At 41.3% G+C, this 18,954-nt stretch overlaps 1 protein-coding gene across 1 annotated transcript in view; it reads right to left on the minus strand.

Moving 5' to 3' along the window:
• Positions 1-6,218: 6,218 nt before the first annotated feature.
• Positions 6,219-18,954, minus strand: part of LOC126249611 (uncharacterized) — a 436,460-nt gene continuing 423,724 nt past the window's right edge. Inside the window, exon 3 of the mRNA XM_049951275.1 lies at positions 6,219-6,328. Within this exon, the coding sequence (XP_049807232.1) occupies positions 6,301-6,328 (28 nt within the window). The 3' untranslated portion in view covers positions 6,219-6,300. The remainder of the gene's footprint in view (positions 6,329-18,954) is intronic.

Genomic DNA, 18,954 nt, shown 5'->3' on the forward strand with positions numbered 1-18,954 from the left:
AGAATCACCTTTCCTCGACTAGTTACCATGTATTTCTGGCTTCCTCTTAGTAATACTACTGCCGTGGGTGATTTACAGCCTTAAAATCTTGATAATTTCCCCAATGATATCTATATTTCACTATGAAGTGTGTAATAGCTATGTTCCTTATAGATTCATGATGGAACTAAGGTGAAGGCACTGATCGTAGAATAATATGTAATCATGGGCAGAAATCTTTCTGTATAGTTACGGGATTCATTCAAATCATTTAATGTTAATCTTTATACCAGTCGTAAAATAAGAGAATTAAATGAGTATTGTGAATACAGCTATCACTGGGTACTGCTGTAAATATTTCAGCATCATATATGGGGTCAGCACGTGAACAGTAGGTGGGACACTGTGGTGTTTTGTGTTAGTGAACTTTCTTTAGAAACATCTAGTCCACTTAAACTATTATGACCTTCTGGTATTTATGGACTGAAGATGCAATAGGGAGAAATGGAGATAAGATCCGCTCCTATACACCTGGATTCCAGATTCCCGTGGATTCTTTGAATTACAGTGTACAGCGGTATGGTTCAATTGAAAAACCCCAAAGAAGTGGTGCTCCAGTTTCAATGAATTCCTCGTCGACAGTGTATTCAACCTCCTCATATCTTTTCTACAACTTTGACGTCTTTTTCACATTCTGCAGTTTTTCTGATTTATCATGACCCCACGAAAGCACATGTTGGTGGTGAGAGCAAGGAATATGTTTCGCAAAGTAATACTCAATACGACCCTTTTTAAAGAAAATTAGGATTATGGAAACAGGCCAAATATCCTGTCTCCTCTCTTAGACAACGGCATATGAATGAGGCAGACTAAATTAGGAGTTCCTATGGTTAACTTCTAAGATGTTGTGTGTTAATATAGAAAATACTATTTCAAAGTCGTGTGGGTGCAGTAAAAACTGTAAAAATATTTTAAATACAGCATTAATTCATTTCCTATACAATATGCCACATATAATTAGTTATATATTTAACATGACAGCAAGCGATGGTGTTTAGGAAAAAGTAATTGACAGGGAAATTTACTAAGACCGTAGGTAGTGTAAATTTTATGTTCATTGAAACCTGAAACAATGTTCAGGACGAGGACTCGAACTAAGACTCTTGCTTTTCCTGGAAAATAATTATAGAGACTGTATTATACATGCACGCTTTGTTATCCTCCATGAAACTATAACACGTTATTAACTGTATAGTGGTTCCGAAATAGCACTGACCCTCTTCTCCAACATTCTACAGTCAGCACCACCGCTAATGAATTTGCCTTTGACAGGACATTATACGTTAATCTTCCTTCCTTCAACAATTCAACTGGCAGTACAGCTCTCCTACTTTAGAAATTTCACAGAAACTCTACTGGACTAGTTCGCTTGTGAGAAAAGCTTTGGCTAACAATTGGTTAGTCACATGATAATTATCTTTCTTATAGAGTAACCCACGAAACGGAAATACTTCGATTCGTTTTTATGTCTATATCCAAATTATAAGAACCACTGTGAACGCAAGAGCACAGGGTACTTCTCATTTTAACATGTATTAGGGTTTCATTATGTTCCATCTCCGTAGGGAGAGGGAAAAACAGCCTTTTCATCCAGCTCGAAGGCACTGCTAAATTTCGGCAATTTCAGCTGTTTTTCATCGGCGCTGACTCCGATATGTGTACCACTCACCATGGAAGAGCTTCGAAATTTAAACTGGGGCAGTCGTGCCAGATCTCCTTCCTTAACGGAAAATTTGAAATCCTATTTCAGCATTACAGCGTTTTTCACGTACCCTCACTTTTGATTCCTATACCATCCTTGGATGTCTGGACATAAGCTTTGCAGCTGCTGACACATTCACATGAGGCTCTAATGCCTTTGGTTTTCCTCAGATAGGATGTCATCGAGGGCGCCCAGCAGAAAGGATCGTTTCCACTAGGATCTGCCGCGTGGAAAATTTAGCAGTAGTGGCAGAGTTGCATCTCGCGTCAAACATAGTGCCGCGGCCTGTCCACGTCTAACTTCTACCACATGTTACGCCTGTTGTTTGCGCCGCCAATTACAGAACGCGCTGGGCGCGGCGTCAACGGTGCCCGCAGCTGCGCATTAATTGTCCACGAACCGCTGGAGAGGACATGACTAGACCTCGGACTTTTAGGTTCAAAAAATATTAAATTAGGTACCTAAAATATGTTCTATCACACAGAAAAATAGGTTATAAAAATCAGAAAACAGGTGACCGAAATCCGATATTTTATTATCTAGAAAGATAAATAGATTCACAAAAATCCACACAATATTATTGTCCATGTCCATAAATACAGTCACAATAAATAACTAACACTTTCTCCAGATCTTCCGTCGAAAAACTGCATCTCTTGCCTGCTAATAGCATGTTATATGCCGAGATTGAGCGTTCCATGCCAAGAGATGTCACCAGAGCATATTTAAATGAAGATATTAGGCGCAATGCGACCTCAAACTCGTGTTCTGTTGATTGTCAGCCACTGTGCAAGGGTGGCCAGACCTGAGTTTTTATGTAGCACTGTCTTCTGTTTCTCACTAACTCTCATACCAACAGAACTTGGGGCCATCTTGATTTTTACGGTCACGTCTTCTGTCAATCGCAGTAGCATGTAGACTGTTTCCCTGAACACTCTAAGGCTTTAATAATAGGCACCAAAATTGCGTAACGAGATTTTATGTATGCAATGTTGTCGGAAATTGTTGGGTCCTTTAGAAGATCTTTAGCTGAAGTATTGCTCACTTGCCTCCTCCCGCAATTTAAGAACAATGTTCTTAATGTCTTCCAAATGCTCGTTGTAATATTTCACGGTCTCTATCCACTTGTAAGTAGGCTGTTTAGGTTTTAATGTTGGTAACGCCACGTAGCGCTCAGTGTAGCTGGTTAGCATTGTTAGAATATTCGCTATCGTAGTGTTGGGCAGTTGGCTGTTAACAGCGCGTAGCCCTGCGCAGTTGGAGGTGAGCCGCCAGCAGTGGTGGATGTGGGGAGAGAAATGGCGGAGTGTTGAGAGCGGATGATCTGGACGTGTGTCCATCAGAGACAGTAAATTTGTAAGACTGGATGTCATGAACTGCTATATATATTATGACTTTTGAACACTATTAAGGTAAATACATTGTTTTTTCTCTATCAAAATCATTCATTTGCTAACTATGCCTGTCAGTAGTTAGTGCCTTCAGTAGTTTGAATCTTTTATTTAGCTGGCAGTAGTGGCGCTCGCTATATTGCTGTAGTTCGAGTAACGAAGATTTTTGTGAGGTAAATGATTTGTGAAAGGTATAGGTTAATGTTGGTCAGGGCCATTCTTTTGTAGGGATTATTGAAAGTCGGATTGCGCTGGGCTAAAAAAATTGTGTGTCAGCTTAGTGTTGATGAGAATAGGTAAAGAGCGAAATGTCTGAGTACGTTCAGCTCTGCTCAGCTGTTTGAGAATCAAATAATGTAAGAGGTTTATCAGCACAGTAATTCATTAATTTTTCTAAGGGGACGTTTCACACTTTGTTCAGCGACGGGATCCGGTGGAAGTGGTACATTGGGAAGTTTCTCTCTAAATAGCTGGATTCTTGTAGGTGCTTTAATAGAAAGCTTTTTTATGGTTGAAACTAGCTTATTTACATGTGGAAATTCAAGATGTATCGTTTCAGCTACACGATTCATGTCATGGGCAAGACATGTGTTATGGAGCAAGGCTGGCTACAATATTTTCATCAATTTAACAACAATAGTCTTGTGTGCGGTTGCATCAGTGTACATTTTAAGTACTTCATTTTCATCTAGACTGTTGGTGGAAAGTAATTTGAGGGCTTTATTAACAAAGAGAGCAACTGTTTCCTGGTTAGCCTTTTTTAGCTCATTGCTGTAGATCAGATAAGGTACAGAGCGAGTGTCAACAATCAAATTAGCCACATATCGAATTTGTCTGTCAGTTGCCTCATCGACAGAGATCTTCACGTATGAATCGCCTGTATCTTCCCTTATCATGCTCAATGTATTTTCATACAAAGTATGTAAACAGTTCTTTCTCGGTGTGGATTCGGATGGAATGCTGCGGTGACAATATTTCTCTAGAACACTTGTGAACTGGCTACTTTCAACGGCAATGAATAGTATGTTTGCTGCAACAATGGCTCGACGCAGTTCAAGGTGAAATTCGTTTTTGTTTGTTGCAGTTGGTTTAGTTACAAACGTATGTTTCAAGTTTGATTTATTTTTCAAATATGCCTGCTGTTTAATCGCTGCAACACGCTGACTTAAATGTGACCTCTGTCCAGGACGCACCTAAAAATAAAAAGAAATAAGAAATACTTAGTGGAAGAATTTATATACGAGATCTAATTAGCAAAATAACCTACATTAAGGGTTTAGAAACAATATTTTTGCATTCACATGTATCTGGTCCAAGTTAACTCGGGAAAAACAGTGGCGTCACTGTTCTCTGAGTGGACGTAGCAGATAAAAGGGTAACATTTTACTTACGCCTTTATTGCACACATTTCAGTTAATAACGCTTCTGTCTGTAGAGAAATCAGGAAATTCTTCTAACCAATGACGAATCAGGGATGATTTGGAGCTGGTTACTTTCGGCCTGCTTGAGTTTCCACAAATACACTGTCGCGCATGTCAGTGTCATCAACTTGTGAAGAGCAGTTAGATATTTGCGGCCCAAAGGGTATAAACAGAGCGAAATTCAGAGGTATATGCGTGGCGCGTATGGCGATGACTGTTTGGAGCGTAGCAGTGTTTCCAGGTGGTGTACACGCTTCCAAGAGGGCCGTGTGAACGTCAGTGATTCGCTACTCTCCGGGCGGCCAATAACAGCTGCAGCCCCTCGGAATGTCGGAGCCGTTGAGACAGTAATTCTAAACGACCATCGTGTGCAGCTGCGAACTTTACTGCCATCGTTTCCTATGGTGTAGTGTGCGATATTGTTCATGACACGTTGAAATTTCGTGAGGTTAACCCTCGCTGGGTGCCCAAGAACTTGAGAGACAACCATAAGCGCCAGTGAACGATGGTAAGCGTGGATCACCTAACGCATTACACCGCAGAAGCGCATGACTTTTTGAAAGGAATCTTAACTGGTGATGTGTGGTGGGCGTACCATTACACACCCTAAACCAAGCAGGCCTCTATGGAGTGGAAACATACTATTTTCCTCGTAAGAAAAAATTCAGAGTGAGTGGATCTGTTACGATAGTGCTTGCGACAGCGCTCTAGGAAAAGTGTGGTACGTAATTGGTGGATTTCGTTAAACGCGGGACCACTGTAAATGCTGTAGCCTACATTAAAACTTTGGTCAAGTTGCGTCGTGTCCTTCGTGACAAACGCCACCACATTAATCCTGACGGTGTCAAACTTCTTCGTGACAACTCTCGTCCTAACGTTGTTGCTTCTGTTCGTGAGAAAATCTTCCTAGAGGGAAGCAGCCTTTATTCTTCTGACAGCAGTTTCTGTTCGATTCAGAACTGCTTTCAGTGTAGCCCTACGCTAAGTTGTGCCCGTATTATGCTGTAGCTGCTGTTTCTTTACTAATTTCAAGACTAAGGTTGTATAAAAGAGAAGCATGTAGACTTGTTCTTCGAAGGAATACATCATTCATATTCGCTTGATACGACGATACTAGTCTTACCGTTCCTATTAGTGTTGTATTGCGAAACCGTCGAAAGGTGTTTACACGTCAATGGCACGTTACATGGATACGCCGTATTCGGCGAATATTTTCTATTTGCACGATATACGAGAGAGAATTGTCAGAGCATGTGCTTCGATAAGTGCCGATGTGATAAAAAAATACCACTCAGTCCATGATAAGAAGACTGCAGCATTGATAACAGTTGTCATCACTTGGAACACCTTCTGAAAATGGACATTCGTGCCGCCATTATGACCTACGTAGACCGTCAAAGACCTTAGTGTTACACATAATTGGATTTGTCTCGATAGACACTATATAATAAGTACCAAAAAACCAACGTCATATTATGGCCCCCGTTGTCCCATGGAACATTTTTCCCAGAACCGTTTCAGCTACTATTATACTTTAGGAGTTATTCTAGGTGACAATAGTTAGTGACTCACCCTGTATATAACATACACATTAATCAATGTGACACATGGCGTCCGCAGCTCGTGGTCTAGTGACTTGCGTTGCTGCCTCAGGATCATGGGGTCGCGGATTCGATTCCCGACGGGGTCGGGGATTTTCTCTGCCCGGGGACTGGGTGTTTGTGTTGTCCTCATCATTTCATCATCATCATCCGTGACAGTGGCTTGATTGGACTCTGTAAAGAATTGGACTGTGTAAAAAGTGCGTCCTTGTATGGGCGCTGAGGACCGCGCTGATGAGCGCCCCACAAACGAAACATCATCATCATCATCATCAATGAACACACGACAATCAGTACTGAAAATAAAACTAACCTCAAATAGGCAGACAAGTCATGGAGAACTCTATACGAAATAGTATCTAAAATTCCACGTCATAATTCAATTTTTCGGGTTCAATGCACAGCTATGAAAATAAAGAAAGTACAGGGAAACTGTTGGAAAAATTCCAGCACATAAATGGACCAACCTAAACGAATGAGAGTTAGCTGGACTGTGATATTTGACCCTGACATCATGTCAACGTACTTAAAAAGTAACAATCGAAACAGATCACTTGCAGATAGCTGAACTGACTCATGGGTGAGTTTCGAGTAGGTCATGTAGTAATCTTTTATTCAAACCATAGATATTTCAGGAACATCGAAGTCACGAAGAGTGCTAAAATAAATGCAACTGTTACCTGGCAAGAATAAAACTACGCTTACGACCACAGACGTTCACAAAATACAAGACACAAGTCCCAAAATTTCACACTAGCTAGCTACAATTGTCCTTCACGGAAGAATTAGAGAAAAATCAGTCAAAAAGTTGCCAGCAACTGAAAAGTATATCGTTCGAAACAGCGTAAATAGTAATTTCTCTACGGAAACGAAACAAACTTCCTTGGTGATGGACACTAAATCAAATTCAGTACCGACCGGTGTAGTAGAAAATGCCAGACAGATAAATAGACTCGAAAACGATAAGTCATCGAAGTTAGATGGAATCACATTAGAAATTCCGAAAAAAAGCAGGCTCAAACAGCTTAAAAGGAATGCGACATTTGGCAAACTGAACAAATCCCAGAAGATGCGAAAAATGCGATAATTTACCAATTAGACAAGAAGGGAGACAGAACACATGTTATTAACTGTAAGAGAATCACACTTATATTAACTGCGCACAGAATTCTATAACAGTGTCTTCTCAACAGAGTACAGAAACGACTTCAATCAAAAATTTAAGGATATCATTCAGGGTTCAGATCTGGTCGTTCGCGTCCATAGCAATACTAGAACCTAAACCTAGTCCTGAGACAACAGATGATTTGTGGCATTAAAATTTTCTGCAAATTTGCTTCTTTCAAAAAGGTCTGTGTCTTATTTGCCAGAGAATCACTCGTACAGGTGTTAATGTAACAAAGTCTAGGTCCGAAAGCGCTTGCAATCATAAAACAGACACTGGCAAACACACAGTCCAAAGCGTAATTTATGGAGGAAATATTATATCCCTTCGAAATCAAAACGGTAGGAAGACTAGGTATAGTGAATGGAGTAGGTAAGGTACTTTATTTTTCTTCATCTCTGGAGGGACAGTGGATAGAAACGGGGAATAATCTATCAGTTTATGTTTCCCCATCGGCCAGGGAATTGCAGTCTCCTGGTAATCTTCTGACCCTGGAGAATGGCCACATTGATCTTACTCGCCTACTACAATTATTTTGTCGTCAGAACTGATGATATAAGCTAAAGAGATAGAGACAGTGATAAAGCTACAGACCAGTAACAACTAATAATTAGAATTGCTTCCGATTATAATGGAAAATAAGACACAAAAGTGAGGTAGTCCAGTAATATTGTTTTATCGAATCCACTCACAATAATTTTAAGGGACTTGGTAAGCTGCCAGACTACGGCCTTGCCGCAGTGGATACTCCGGTTCCCGTGAGATCACCGAAGTTAAGCGCTGTTGGGCGTGGCCGGCACTTGGATGGGTGACCATCCAGGCCACCATGCACTGTTGCCATTTTTCGGGGTGCACTCAGCCTCGTGATGCCAATTTAGGAGCTACTCGACCGAACAGTGGTGGTTCCGGTAACAGCAAACCATCATAACGACTGGGAGAGCAGTGTGCTGACCACACGCTCCTCCTATCCGCATCCTCAATTGAGGATGACATTTCGGTCGGATGGTCCCGATGGGCCACTTGTGGCCTGAAAGCGGAGTGCTTTGGTAAGCTGCGACGTTGCTGTAGGACAAGTAATGAAACAGAAAATACATCAGGATATAACGTAAACTAAACAAGGATACGCCCATTCCCTTGAGAAATAGAGGGAGGGAGGAAGGAAGGGAGGGAAAGAGAGTGAGACAGAGAAAAGGAAAAGGTATGCGTATGTGTGCGTGTGAGTGTTCGTGCGTGCCTGCGTGCGTGCGAGAACTGCTGAGCCGAGATGAATCATGGCATCGGTACACTTCAGCCACGGATTCCCAAACAGAATCAGAAAGACAGGGTTAGTAGCTCTCGGTAGAATGCAACGCCGGATGCTTATGTTGCAAACGGCACGATTGAACAATAGCAACCAATATTGATACTAAAAACACTCTATCATGAAAAATCAAATCGGTTTGCCAGCACACAATACAGGTCCAAAATTAAAGGAAGACGACGCTTCTGTATCAAAAAGGCGGTAACTTTGGCACTACTATTATCAACAATGTGAAGACGTCCTGGATTAGCAACCGAATGGGCCCAGAAAGAATCGTCTCTGTACTTTTGTTAGCTTTGTTCTTTTAGGCAACTTGAAATGGAGTGGTGGTGGAACAACTGTTGTTGCCTCAGACCGGTGGGACGGCACGGCCTCTCGGCGCACAAGTTGGGAGACTTTAGTTGGCACTTGTTCTCCGACGTGGCAGGAATTAGTGGCCCTCTGCGTCGGCGTGGCTCCAACTTAAATTCGAACGTAACAGCCCTGTCATTTGCGCGTTTTCGCTCTCTTGCATGCTTTCTAGATTAGTTAAGTGATGAATGTGAAATTTTCTCCACTGCCATCAATCTGTGGTTCTCCATGCAGGCAAGGTATAGGTCGTGTCCATTGTTCAGAGAAAATTGGACTTATTACATAGAGAGATTTATTTAGTTTCATGTCATGTTAAGTAAGTGGCAGTAAGGTCGGCGATTACCATCAACGAAGTTTGAACTTAGGAAGCATTTCGAATCTGTGATAAAAAGAAAGAAACCGGCTCTTTTTTCTGTTGGGTAATAGACTGGACAGTCGTTTTGGTTTCGGACGTGCGTCGCAAAGGAGCTGGGCTGTCTCCAGTACTGTTCAACTACCTCCTTGTGAAAGTCATAGAAGAATTAAAGAAACAGAAACCAATCCTCAAGATTGACCAACCAATCATTTAAAGCAGAGTACAGTAATCTATGCATGGTGTAACTAAATTCCCTTTACAGACTTCGAAGACAGGTTCCTTACACCAAAACAAGAAAATAACCTCAAATAAACATGGGCTCTAAAAGGGATACCTTAAGAGCCACAGTACCGATTCTTCGATAGAACAGATGTGTTTCACAGTAAAGAAGACAGAAAAGTATCATAGCTCTTAAATCATGCATTGTAGAGCCCATGTTTACCGAATATTTTTTAGTGTTTTTGGTCCATATTTCCTGTTTCCAAAATATCGAAAGCAAAGAGCTTGCAATGGAAGAGACGTTTTTAACAGTATCAGAGAAGAAAAAGTGGTCATAGCTCTTAAGGTAAGCATTTAAAGCCCCTGTTTACTTGACGTTTTTACTTGTTTTGGTGTAAGGATCCTGTCCTCAAACTGTGTAATGGGAATTTAGTTACAACCTGTTGACTGCATAGCATTTGTAGACGATTCAGCAGTCTTAATTCGCGAAATTTTGCTTCTCAAAATCGAAGTTTCTTCCAAATGTATGCTGAAAATACAGAATATGTGACCAGCTACAAAACAAGCATCAAAATGCACGTAGATGAACTATGGCAAAATAAAACAAGTTCAAAAATTTAAATATTTTGGTGAAATCATTAAGGAAAATGGAATGGGAACAAAATCAAACGAAAGTTCATCTTCAAGCACACAAAATTAGACATTACACCGCAGTAATTAAACCAGAAGGCCTCTATGGACCAGAAGCACTAAACATTTTATTGAACTTCTCTTATTGTCTTACAGAATTACGGTGAATCAAAATGCGAATATGTGAATACTCAAACGAATTTTTTTTTATTGAGTGATCAGTTTCATTCATTATGATCTTCATCAGACTGATTTAAAAAAGAATGTCCACATTTATGAGAAAGGGAATTCTAAGAGCTAAAAACGTAGATTCACATTATCTGAGAAACATTCCAGCAAACAACATACGTTTCTCCTTAAGCTTAGTAAAAGATACATTTAAAATTTATATCCATGACTGGCATCGTAACATTCTATAAAAACACGATAAAATTGTAATAAACACTCCTCATCCGTGATATAGCGCCGTCGTTAACACATTGTGCTTACACCTTGCAACGCATACCGCTGAGGCGGCATGACCGCTAGGTGTCGCTGACCTTAAGCACAGTTTACAGTGACGTTTTACAGGGTTAGAGATGTGATGTTTAAAATTATGCACGAGAGAAAATAGAATGACTTAGAAACGTAATTAAAAAGAGGTAGAGCTCAAAAATGGATGACCAGTAAAACATTAGTTTATAAGTGACAGCTGTCAGACAGGCGTCTACGACGTATATAGTTGGCTTAAAAATGAAGTTAACTGAATTCAGCGAATCGAAAAAACAATAAAGACGAAGGCACAACCAGCTCGTGAAACAACATCAACAAGCATGAAAAATGTAGTTCCAGGGACAGAAAACAAATGGACAGTCTGGTGACGGGACATGCAAGAACTACAACTGCCCGTCAGACAGTGAAAAACCGGGCATTCGATGTAGATTTGTTTCGTTTATTCAGAATTTTAGTTCAAATGGTTCAAATGGTTCAAATGGCTCTAAGCACTATGGGACTTAACATCTGAGGTCATCAGTCCCTAGACTTAGAAATACTTAAACCTAACTGACCTAGGGACATCACACACATCCATGCCCGAGGCAGGATTCGAACCTGCGACCGCAGCCGCAGCGTAGTTCCGGACTGAAGCGCCTAAAACCACTCGGCCACAGCGGCCGTTCAGAATTTTAGTGCGATGGTGTTTCTAATACTCGTAGACCTCTGTTTCGCCCGGAAGGTAGAATAAGCAGCCCTTAGGTGCAGTGTGTACGACTTGAATGTTGTAAACTGTATCGGTTACAGTGTGTTTGTTTTCTGTCAGGTTTTGTGAAAATGAATTTTCGTTCAACTGTATCTAATACTAAAATTTCTACCTGTCTGTACAATATAAATTTTCTCACAGTCACCGCAATGTATTTTTAGTCTGTTAACTCTCTTGTGTCAAATCCGCAGTTTCAGGGTGTTAAGTATTTGAAAGCGGCATCTGACGGTTGTGTTCTTCATCTGTTTCTCTAGTTGTTGAGCAGTTTTTTTCCAAAATATGTCTTCCGCTCAATTTTCTTTTCTCTTTCCCATCATTGCACCCTGCGCTCTCGATTTTTCTTTATCGTATGGTGTGTTTGCATGACAAAGGTCTCTGTGTATCCACTTGGCAGTGCTACTCGCTACAATATGTTTATTTCTTTACGTATTTTTGGCCGTCTAACGGCAAGTGAATATGTCGGTACACCACAGAAGTAGAAAAGGCTCTTTTATACCATATTGGGTGACAGTATTTTGCATGAGTAATATTTCGATAAATGCTTAAAGCATGTATATTGTTAGATTTAGTAATCGTCAGGTCTAAATTGTTAATAGAGCTATTTTCCCCTATTTCGTTGTATGCGTTTCGTCACAGGTTTGTGCCTTCAAGTAAAGACTACAGCTTCCATCTGTCCCCTCTTTCATCTTGAGTGAGATATGAAGCTGAGGAACCGCTAGAGACGAAGGTGCTCCAGTCAGCTGCCAGTCTACAGCTAAAAGCACACAAAATAAAGTATACAAATCCTATCATGAATAATGTAGCTAAACGGATTTATGTGGTGATGAAGGCGCAATATCACACGTCATATTACACCACAAACAAGAATATGGTCAAGAAGTGTAAGTTCTGGTGTTCGTAATCGAGATGAAACAGGTCCCGCTCTGCCCATAAATCTATATGGATTTGTGGTGTGCGTATGGTGCTCCACACCGTTACATGAAACGAGCGGGAGCTCCGCATCTAACGAAGACCTAACAATAAGTCATCCAATAAAGCAGTAAGGGCCCAGTGTTCGGATCACAAGTATCATTATTCATACACCACACAAAACTTGTTTCATATTTCTAACCAACTGCGCACTCCGATTTTCATCTTCTCAAATATGAACCTCGTTCAAGTTCACAATATTGTCTCGTGTGGGCGTGAATTAATCTGTAAACTGTATAGAAATCTGGGGTTGTGAGTGGAATACACAAACCTGTAAACACTTTTACACTAACTTCGCTGCTCGTGTAACTCTAGCTTACAGAAAACCCTACACGCATTAGCATGAGATGTGGTTCTAGGCGCTACAGTCTGGAACCGAGCGACCGCTACGGTCGCAGGTTCGAATCCTGCCTCGGGCATGGATGTGTGTGATGTCCTTAGGTTAGTTAGGTTTAATTAGTTCTAAGTTCTAGGCGACTGATGACCTCAGAAGTTGAGTCGCATAGTGCTCAGAGCCATTTGAACCATTAGCATGAGATGTAGTTACTCAGCGCTTGTGACACATGGTGAGTGCTGGTGAACAGTTCCAGTACTTCCTCTTCAAAGGCATCCGTTCGAATCTCATTATACATACAGTTAATTAATCAATATCCCACAATACTTTTGTGCATCCAGGAAACAGGATAGCGTAGCAAGCCCAAATAACGGACTTCACTCTACGTACCAGTCTCAAAGTTGGATAAATTTCAGGCCCAAAACAAGGTAATTGTTTGTGACCTTACGGTCTAAAGTAGCCTTCTCTCAGGTACTGTGAACGTCAAATGATGCGGCGTATTTCTATTGTAAAAAACTTTTTGCCTTACCTTACCGCAGCAGTGTCTTCGTCATTCGTTACTTGTGTGCTGGTGTATGTGATAACGCTGTTTACAACGTTATTGTTTAACACACAGCACAACTACATAGCTCCGAAGAGATGAGAGGATATGGGATGATCAAAGCATGCCAAGCACAATTATTAGCCGCGCGGGATTAGCCGAGCGGTGTAAGGCGCTACAGTCATGGACTGTGCGGCTGGCCCCGGCGGAGGTTCGAGTCCTCCCTCTGGCATGGGAGTGTGTGTTTGTCCTTAGGATAATTTAGGCTAAGTAGTGTGTAAGCTTAGGGACTGATGACCTTAGCAGTTAAGTCCCACAAGATTTCACACACATTTGTTAAAAAAACAAATAACAAAACAACATAATTATTAGGCACAGTCCATGAACTAACCCAACAGTTACGGAAACTGCGTTCGATAGGTGGCTTGTCTGCTTAACACAATCAGGAGAATATATGACCTAACTGCTCTCGAATTTCGATACTCAGTAGTAAATGCCTAGCATTGGTTAGTCATGAGATACGACCAGCTTCGCCGAACTGTTCATCGCACTAAGCTTTTTCGATGTAATTTCTATCCTTTTTGTATATCCAACACCATTATCCCCCTGTCTGACTCTCTCACTCGAGTAGCGCACATCTTTCCTACCAATATGACTGATGATGACCTGATCTTCCATTGCCGATCTCCTACAAAATTTCTGAAGTGACGGCAACTTACCGACTCTGTCCGAGGGGACAGTGACCCCACTCCACACCTTGCCTTTCACACAAGTAATAGAATCCCAGTGGCAGTTTCGAAAATAATCTAGCCTCCGTCACATACTACTAGATACGACATTTTACGTTTCCTTCTTATCATCTCCTACACACCACTCTTCGCCAAATTCCTTCAATTTGGCTACACACCGATTACATCTCGCACGTCGCCTCCATCCTACAGTAGACCTTGTCAGACACCATATCCACACATTCTACTTTCTGTCTATTCTTACCACACAAATTTCCCCCTCCCCCCAGCCCCACCCAAGAAGTTTTCCTCCTACTTCGACGTCCCGACGACTAGATCACTCACTTCTGAAGAACAGGGTTCGAGATACACTTATACGTCACGAGCAGATACGACACATCAAAGAAACTTGCTGAATGCTGAAAAAACATTGAGCATAACTATAATCAAGAATCAGACTTCGGTAACAATGATAGTAACTTAATATTAATCTAGCACACTAAGGAAATGGCGCTAGCTTTTAGAGACACGGCTAGCTATTTATGGACTTGAACTGGATACCTTCACTTAGATCTCTAGAATGAGATGTTAGGAGATGAAGCATCCTATTACATAGTGACGCAGCCATAAGCTAAGGTGAAATATGCTATCATTCTTATTTTCTGTAGAGTAATTAAGTGATTGTTTAACGAAATGTTGCTTTCTATATTACTTATTAATCCATAGGTGTATGGGAAATGACACAAGTGTCGAAACTAGTGTAAGGCAAAATGTATATGTAAGCGTTGACCGCTACAGTCTGAAGTCTTGTTTAATGTGTTCACTGCTAGTCTGTACCAACAGTGTGTCAGGTCAAAACACCTACTTACTGTCCAACAGAAAGCACTTAACAGACTAAAATTACAAACCGGTCGAGCATTGGGATTTAAAGCTTGGAACGTCCTCCGTACCTATAAAAACTTGACCTGTCACATTCCCTAAAACGGCAGTGTTCTGTGACCTTCTAAATTCTTGAAGGCTGGCAATTACCTTTCGTATCTGTTTACATTCTTGGACATTTCATTAGTTCTACTCCATCACTGAACAAGTCGTACATTTTGCATCTTCAGGAAACTTCATTCCTACATCATTCTTGTTGCCACTCTGATTTCAAATCCAGGAATAATACCACACTTTTGCCTACGTGTATTCATCAGTCTTTTCAGGTCTAATTCTTCTCTCGCTATCCCACTCCATATAAGGACTCCTTATGTTCCCCATCTTCCTCAGACTCTTTTCTCTCCCTTCCTCATGGACTGAGCACTACCACAGTCTACTGCTCATTTTCTGTATCCATTCATCCAGCCAAGTACCAACTCTAATTTCCCCACTGCAATCCATCTATCCCCACAGTTTATAATTACATCTCTAACGTTCCCTCCATTCATTCTATCAAATCTTATTGCAGTTCCTTCCTCTTGTAGTGGATTTTCAGTACTGCGTTTTAAGTTCGTCCCTCTTTCTGGTACTTCATTTCATTGAAAATCGAAAGATTTAAAATTTCCACTTTTTATATCTTGTTTCCAGTCTGTTATACTGAACCGGCGTTCAAAACATTTGATGAGTATTTTCATTAAATGTAAACGAACTGCGAAAAGTTTGCCAATACAAATTGAGAGAGACATGGATAATGAGCTTGTGTGTGCGTGACCTAATGAAAAGAGAATGATGAATGTCGAGCTGTAATTGGAGAAAAACATGTACCCGGGCCACTCTCCTGATTACAGCGCATCATTTACGTGTGTTAATTTGCCCGACAGTCAACCTGCACGTGTCCTTCTTCGATGTGATCGTATTAACCGTTGTACGGTACTGAATAACAGCGGCAAATTGTTTTTCTCTCTCAAAAAGTTTAATTGGCTACTCTCCGGAAAAGAACGAAAGGGTTCCATCGTAATCATATATAAAGGATTAGCTCCGTAACAGCTTATGAACGGCACTACCATGAAATTGTGGTGAAGTAAGACATATCTTTTGATGCTTCTCACAGAATTATTTCCATTGGAGAAACAACTTAAATTTTGTCGGAGTTTTGACACTTTGCTAAACTTTACTAAAGTTCTCTCCTGCAGGCAATACTATTAATTTTTATTCTTCTTTCACGCGTGTTATTTGTCACGTTTCTGAGATGCAGTATACGTGAATATTTGGTCATCTTATATTGTCTATGTGATATCGCATTACGATAAACTATTTTTAACCCTCGTCAACAGGTTCGCTAAAAAAGAAATTAAAAGTGAAATCGTTTCAGTGTTATCTTTCCACTCTCATGGTGGTACTATACATGACAATATAGCCATTCATAGTTGAAGTTGATACTGAACAGAGTAATGAAGTAGAAACTTATAGTTCCAGCGCTTAAATTGGTAAAACTATTCTGTAATTAAATTAATGCGAACGAATAACTGCCAGATTATTCAGCAGTAAGTCACACCTAAAAGCATAACTGCAGTTATGATGTTCACGAAATTGCTATAAATATAAAGTGCAGATAGTTTTTCTGTAAATGAAAGTGACTGATGAACACATCCATCATACAGTAATGAATATACCATCGTGAAATCAATAGTGTTGAAAAATGAATAATAATCAGTCACTGCTACAATTTTATTTAACCCATCATACATGGAAGCGCCGAAGAAACTGGCATAGGCATGCGTATTCGAATACAGAGATATATAAACAGGCAGAATACGGCGCTGCGGTCGGCAACGGCTATATAAGACAACAAGTGTTGTTAGATCGGTTACTGCTGCAACAATGGCCGGTTATCAAGGTTTAAATGAGTTTCAACGTGGCGTTATGGTCGGCCCACGAGCGATGGGACGCAGCATCTCCGAGGTAGCGATGAAGTGGGGATTTTACCGTACGACCATTTCACGAGTGTACCGTGAATATCAGGAATGCGGTAGAAGTCCAAATCTCCGACATCGCTGCGGCCGGGAAAAGATCCTGCTAGAACAGAGCTAACGACAATTGAAGAGAATCGTTCAGAGTTACAGAAGTGCAACCCTCCCGCAAATTGCTGCACATTTCAAAGCTGGGCGATCAACGAGTGTCGGCGTGCGAACCACTCAACGAAACATCATCGATATGGCCTTTATGATCCGAAGGTACACTCGTGTGCCCATGATGACTGCAGGGCACAAAGCATTACGCCTCACCAGGGCCTGTCAACACCGACATACGACTGTTGATGACTGGAAACACGTTGCCCGGTCAGACGAGTCTAGTTTCAAACTGTATCGAGCGGATGTACGTGTACGGGTAAGGAGACAACCTCGAGAATCCATAGACCATGCATGTCAACAGGAGGATCTTCAAGCTGGTGGAGGTGCTGTAATGTTGAGGGGTGAGTGCAATTGGAGTGATATGGGACCCCTGATACATCTAGATACGACTCTGATAGGTGACACGTACGGAAGCATCCTGTCTGATCACCTTCATCCACTCATGTCCATTGTGCATGCCGACGCACTTGGACAATTCCAGTAGGACAATGCGACACCCCATATGTCCAGAATTGCTACAGAGTCGCTCCACGAACACTCTTCTGAGTTTAAACACTTCCGCCGGCCACCAAAATCCCCAGACATTAACACTATTAAGTATATCTGGGATGTCCGCAACGTACTGTTCATAAGAGATCTCCACATCCTCGTACTCTTACAGATTTATGGACAGCCCTGCAAGATTAATTGTGTCAGTAGCCTCCAGTGCTACTTCAAGGCATTAGTCGAGTACATGCCACATAGTGCTGCAGCACTTCTGCGTGCTCATGGGGCCTTCCACGATGTGAGACATGTATACCAGTTTCTTTGGCTCTTCTGTTCATTACAATACTAATTCACAGAAAAAGTAATAATCTTCGTTAAGTAGTTCGCTAGTTTTCAAATACTTCACGAATGTCACGAAGTGACAAAACAGAATTTTATCGAAGGTATGCCAACCACCCTATGCTGGCGGCAGTTCTCCGTGTTCCAAACGACTAAAAAGTCGTAACCACCAAATAAAAGACGTGCAGCGTCTATCAATAGTGCCAGGAAATCTGACTAGTGGCCCCAGTGTGGATCGTCTCTGAGTTTGCTAACTGGAAAAAAATTACATTATAGGGAATGGGAATGGGTGTTGTTGAAAAATTAAAAACAAGAGATTTGTTAAATGGTTGCTTCAAATGGCTCTGAGCACTATGAGACTTAACTTCTGAGGTTATCAGTCGCCTATAACTTTAAACTAATTAAACCTAACCAACCTAAGGACATTACACGCATCCATGACCGAGGCAGGATTCGAACCTGCGACCGTAGCGGTCACGCGGTTCCAGACTGCAGCGCCTAGAACCGCACGGCCACACCGGCCGGCACTTGTTAAATAATATCAAGGTCAAGAGAGAACAAACAGAAACTTCAACTGTATAACAATAGACTTGGGGAACCTAATTGGAATTTATGTGTAAATGAGGTTGGCTATTGTGAGTGGAAGGATGCCAATCTACGCAGGTACACTCTGCTGTATCATTCCACTGTATGGTCTCTTGTGTCAAGATATAATGGAGCATGCAATGAACACTGAGAGTGACTACTGCAAGTACAAGGCTACTATTAAAAAAGATGGTCGTGAAAACGATTGAAAAGTTTCTGAATTTTCCGAAGCTTCGCAACGTTACCATTATAGCTGGTGAAAGAAGAAATGCAGTCGTCTGCGTCTGGGTGCTGCTGAAGCTTTGTACTGTGGGAGGTGACCCTACGTCTGCCGCTGATTTTCTCACGTCAGTAAAAATGTAAAGTTTCACCCGCGTGTCCGGATGTGTTTACAACTAACTGCTCTCTCCGCAGAAAAGAAGAGCTCTAGCGACTGTAGTCTGTAATAGTCGAGAAGCAAGTCATTGCTTCTCCTGTTGCTCAAAACCTTATGAAAAACAGCCATTCCCCC

The sequence above is a fragment of the Schistocerca nitens genome, chromosome 3 (genome assembly GCF_023898315.1).
Source record: "Schistocerca nitens isolate TAMUIC-IGC-003100 chromosome 3, iqSchNite1.1, whole genome shotgun sequence".
Classification (NCBI taxonomy): Eukaryota; Metazoa; Arthropoda; class Insecta; order Orthoptera; family Acrididae; genus Schistocerca; species Schistocerca nitens.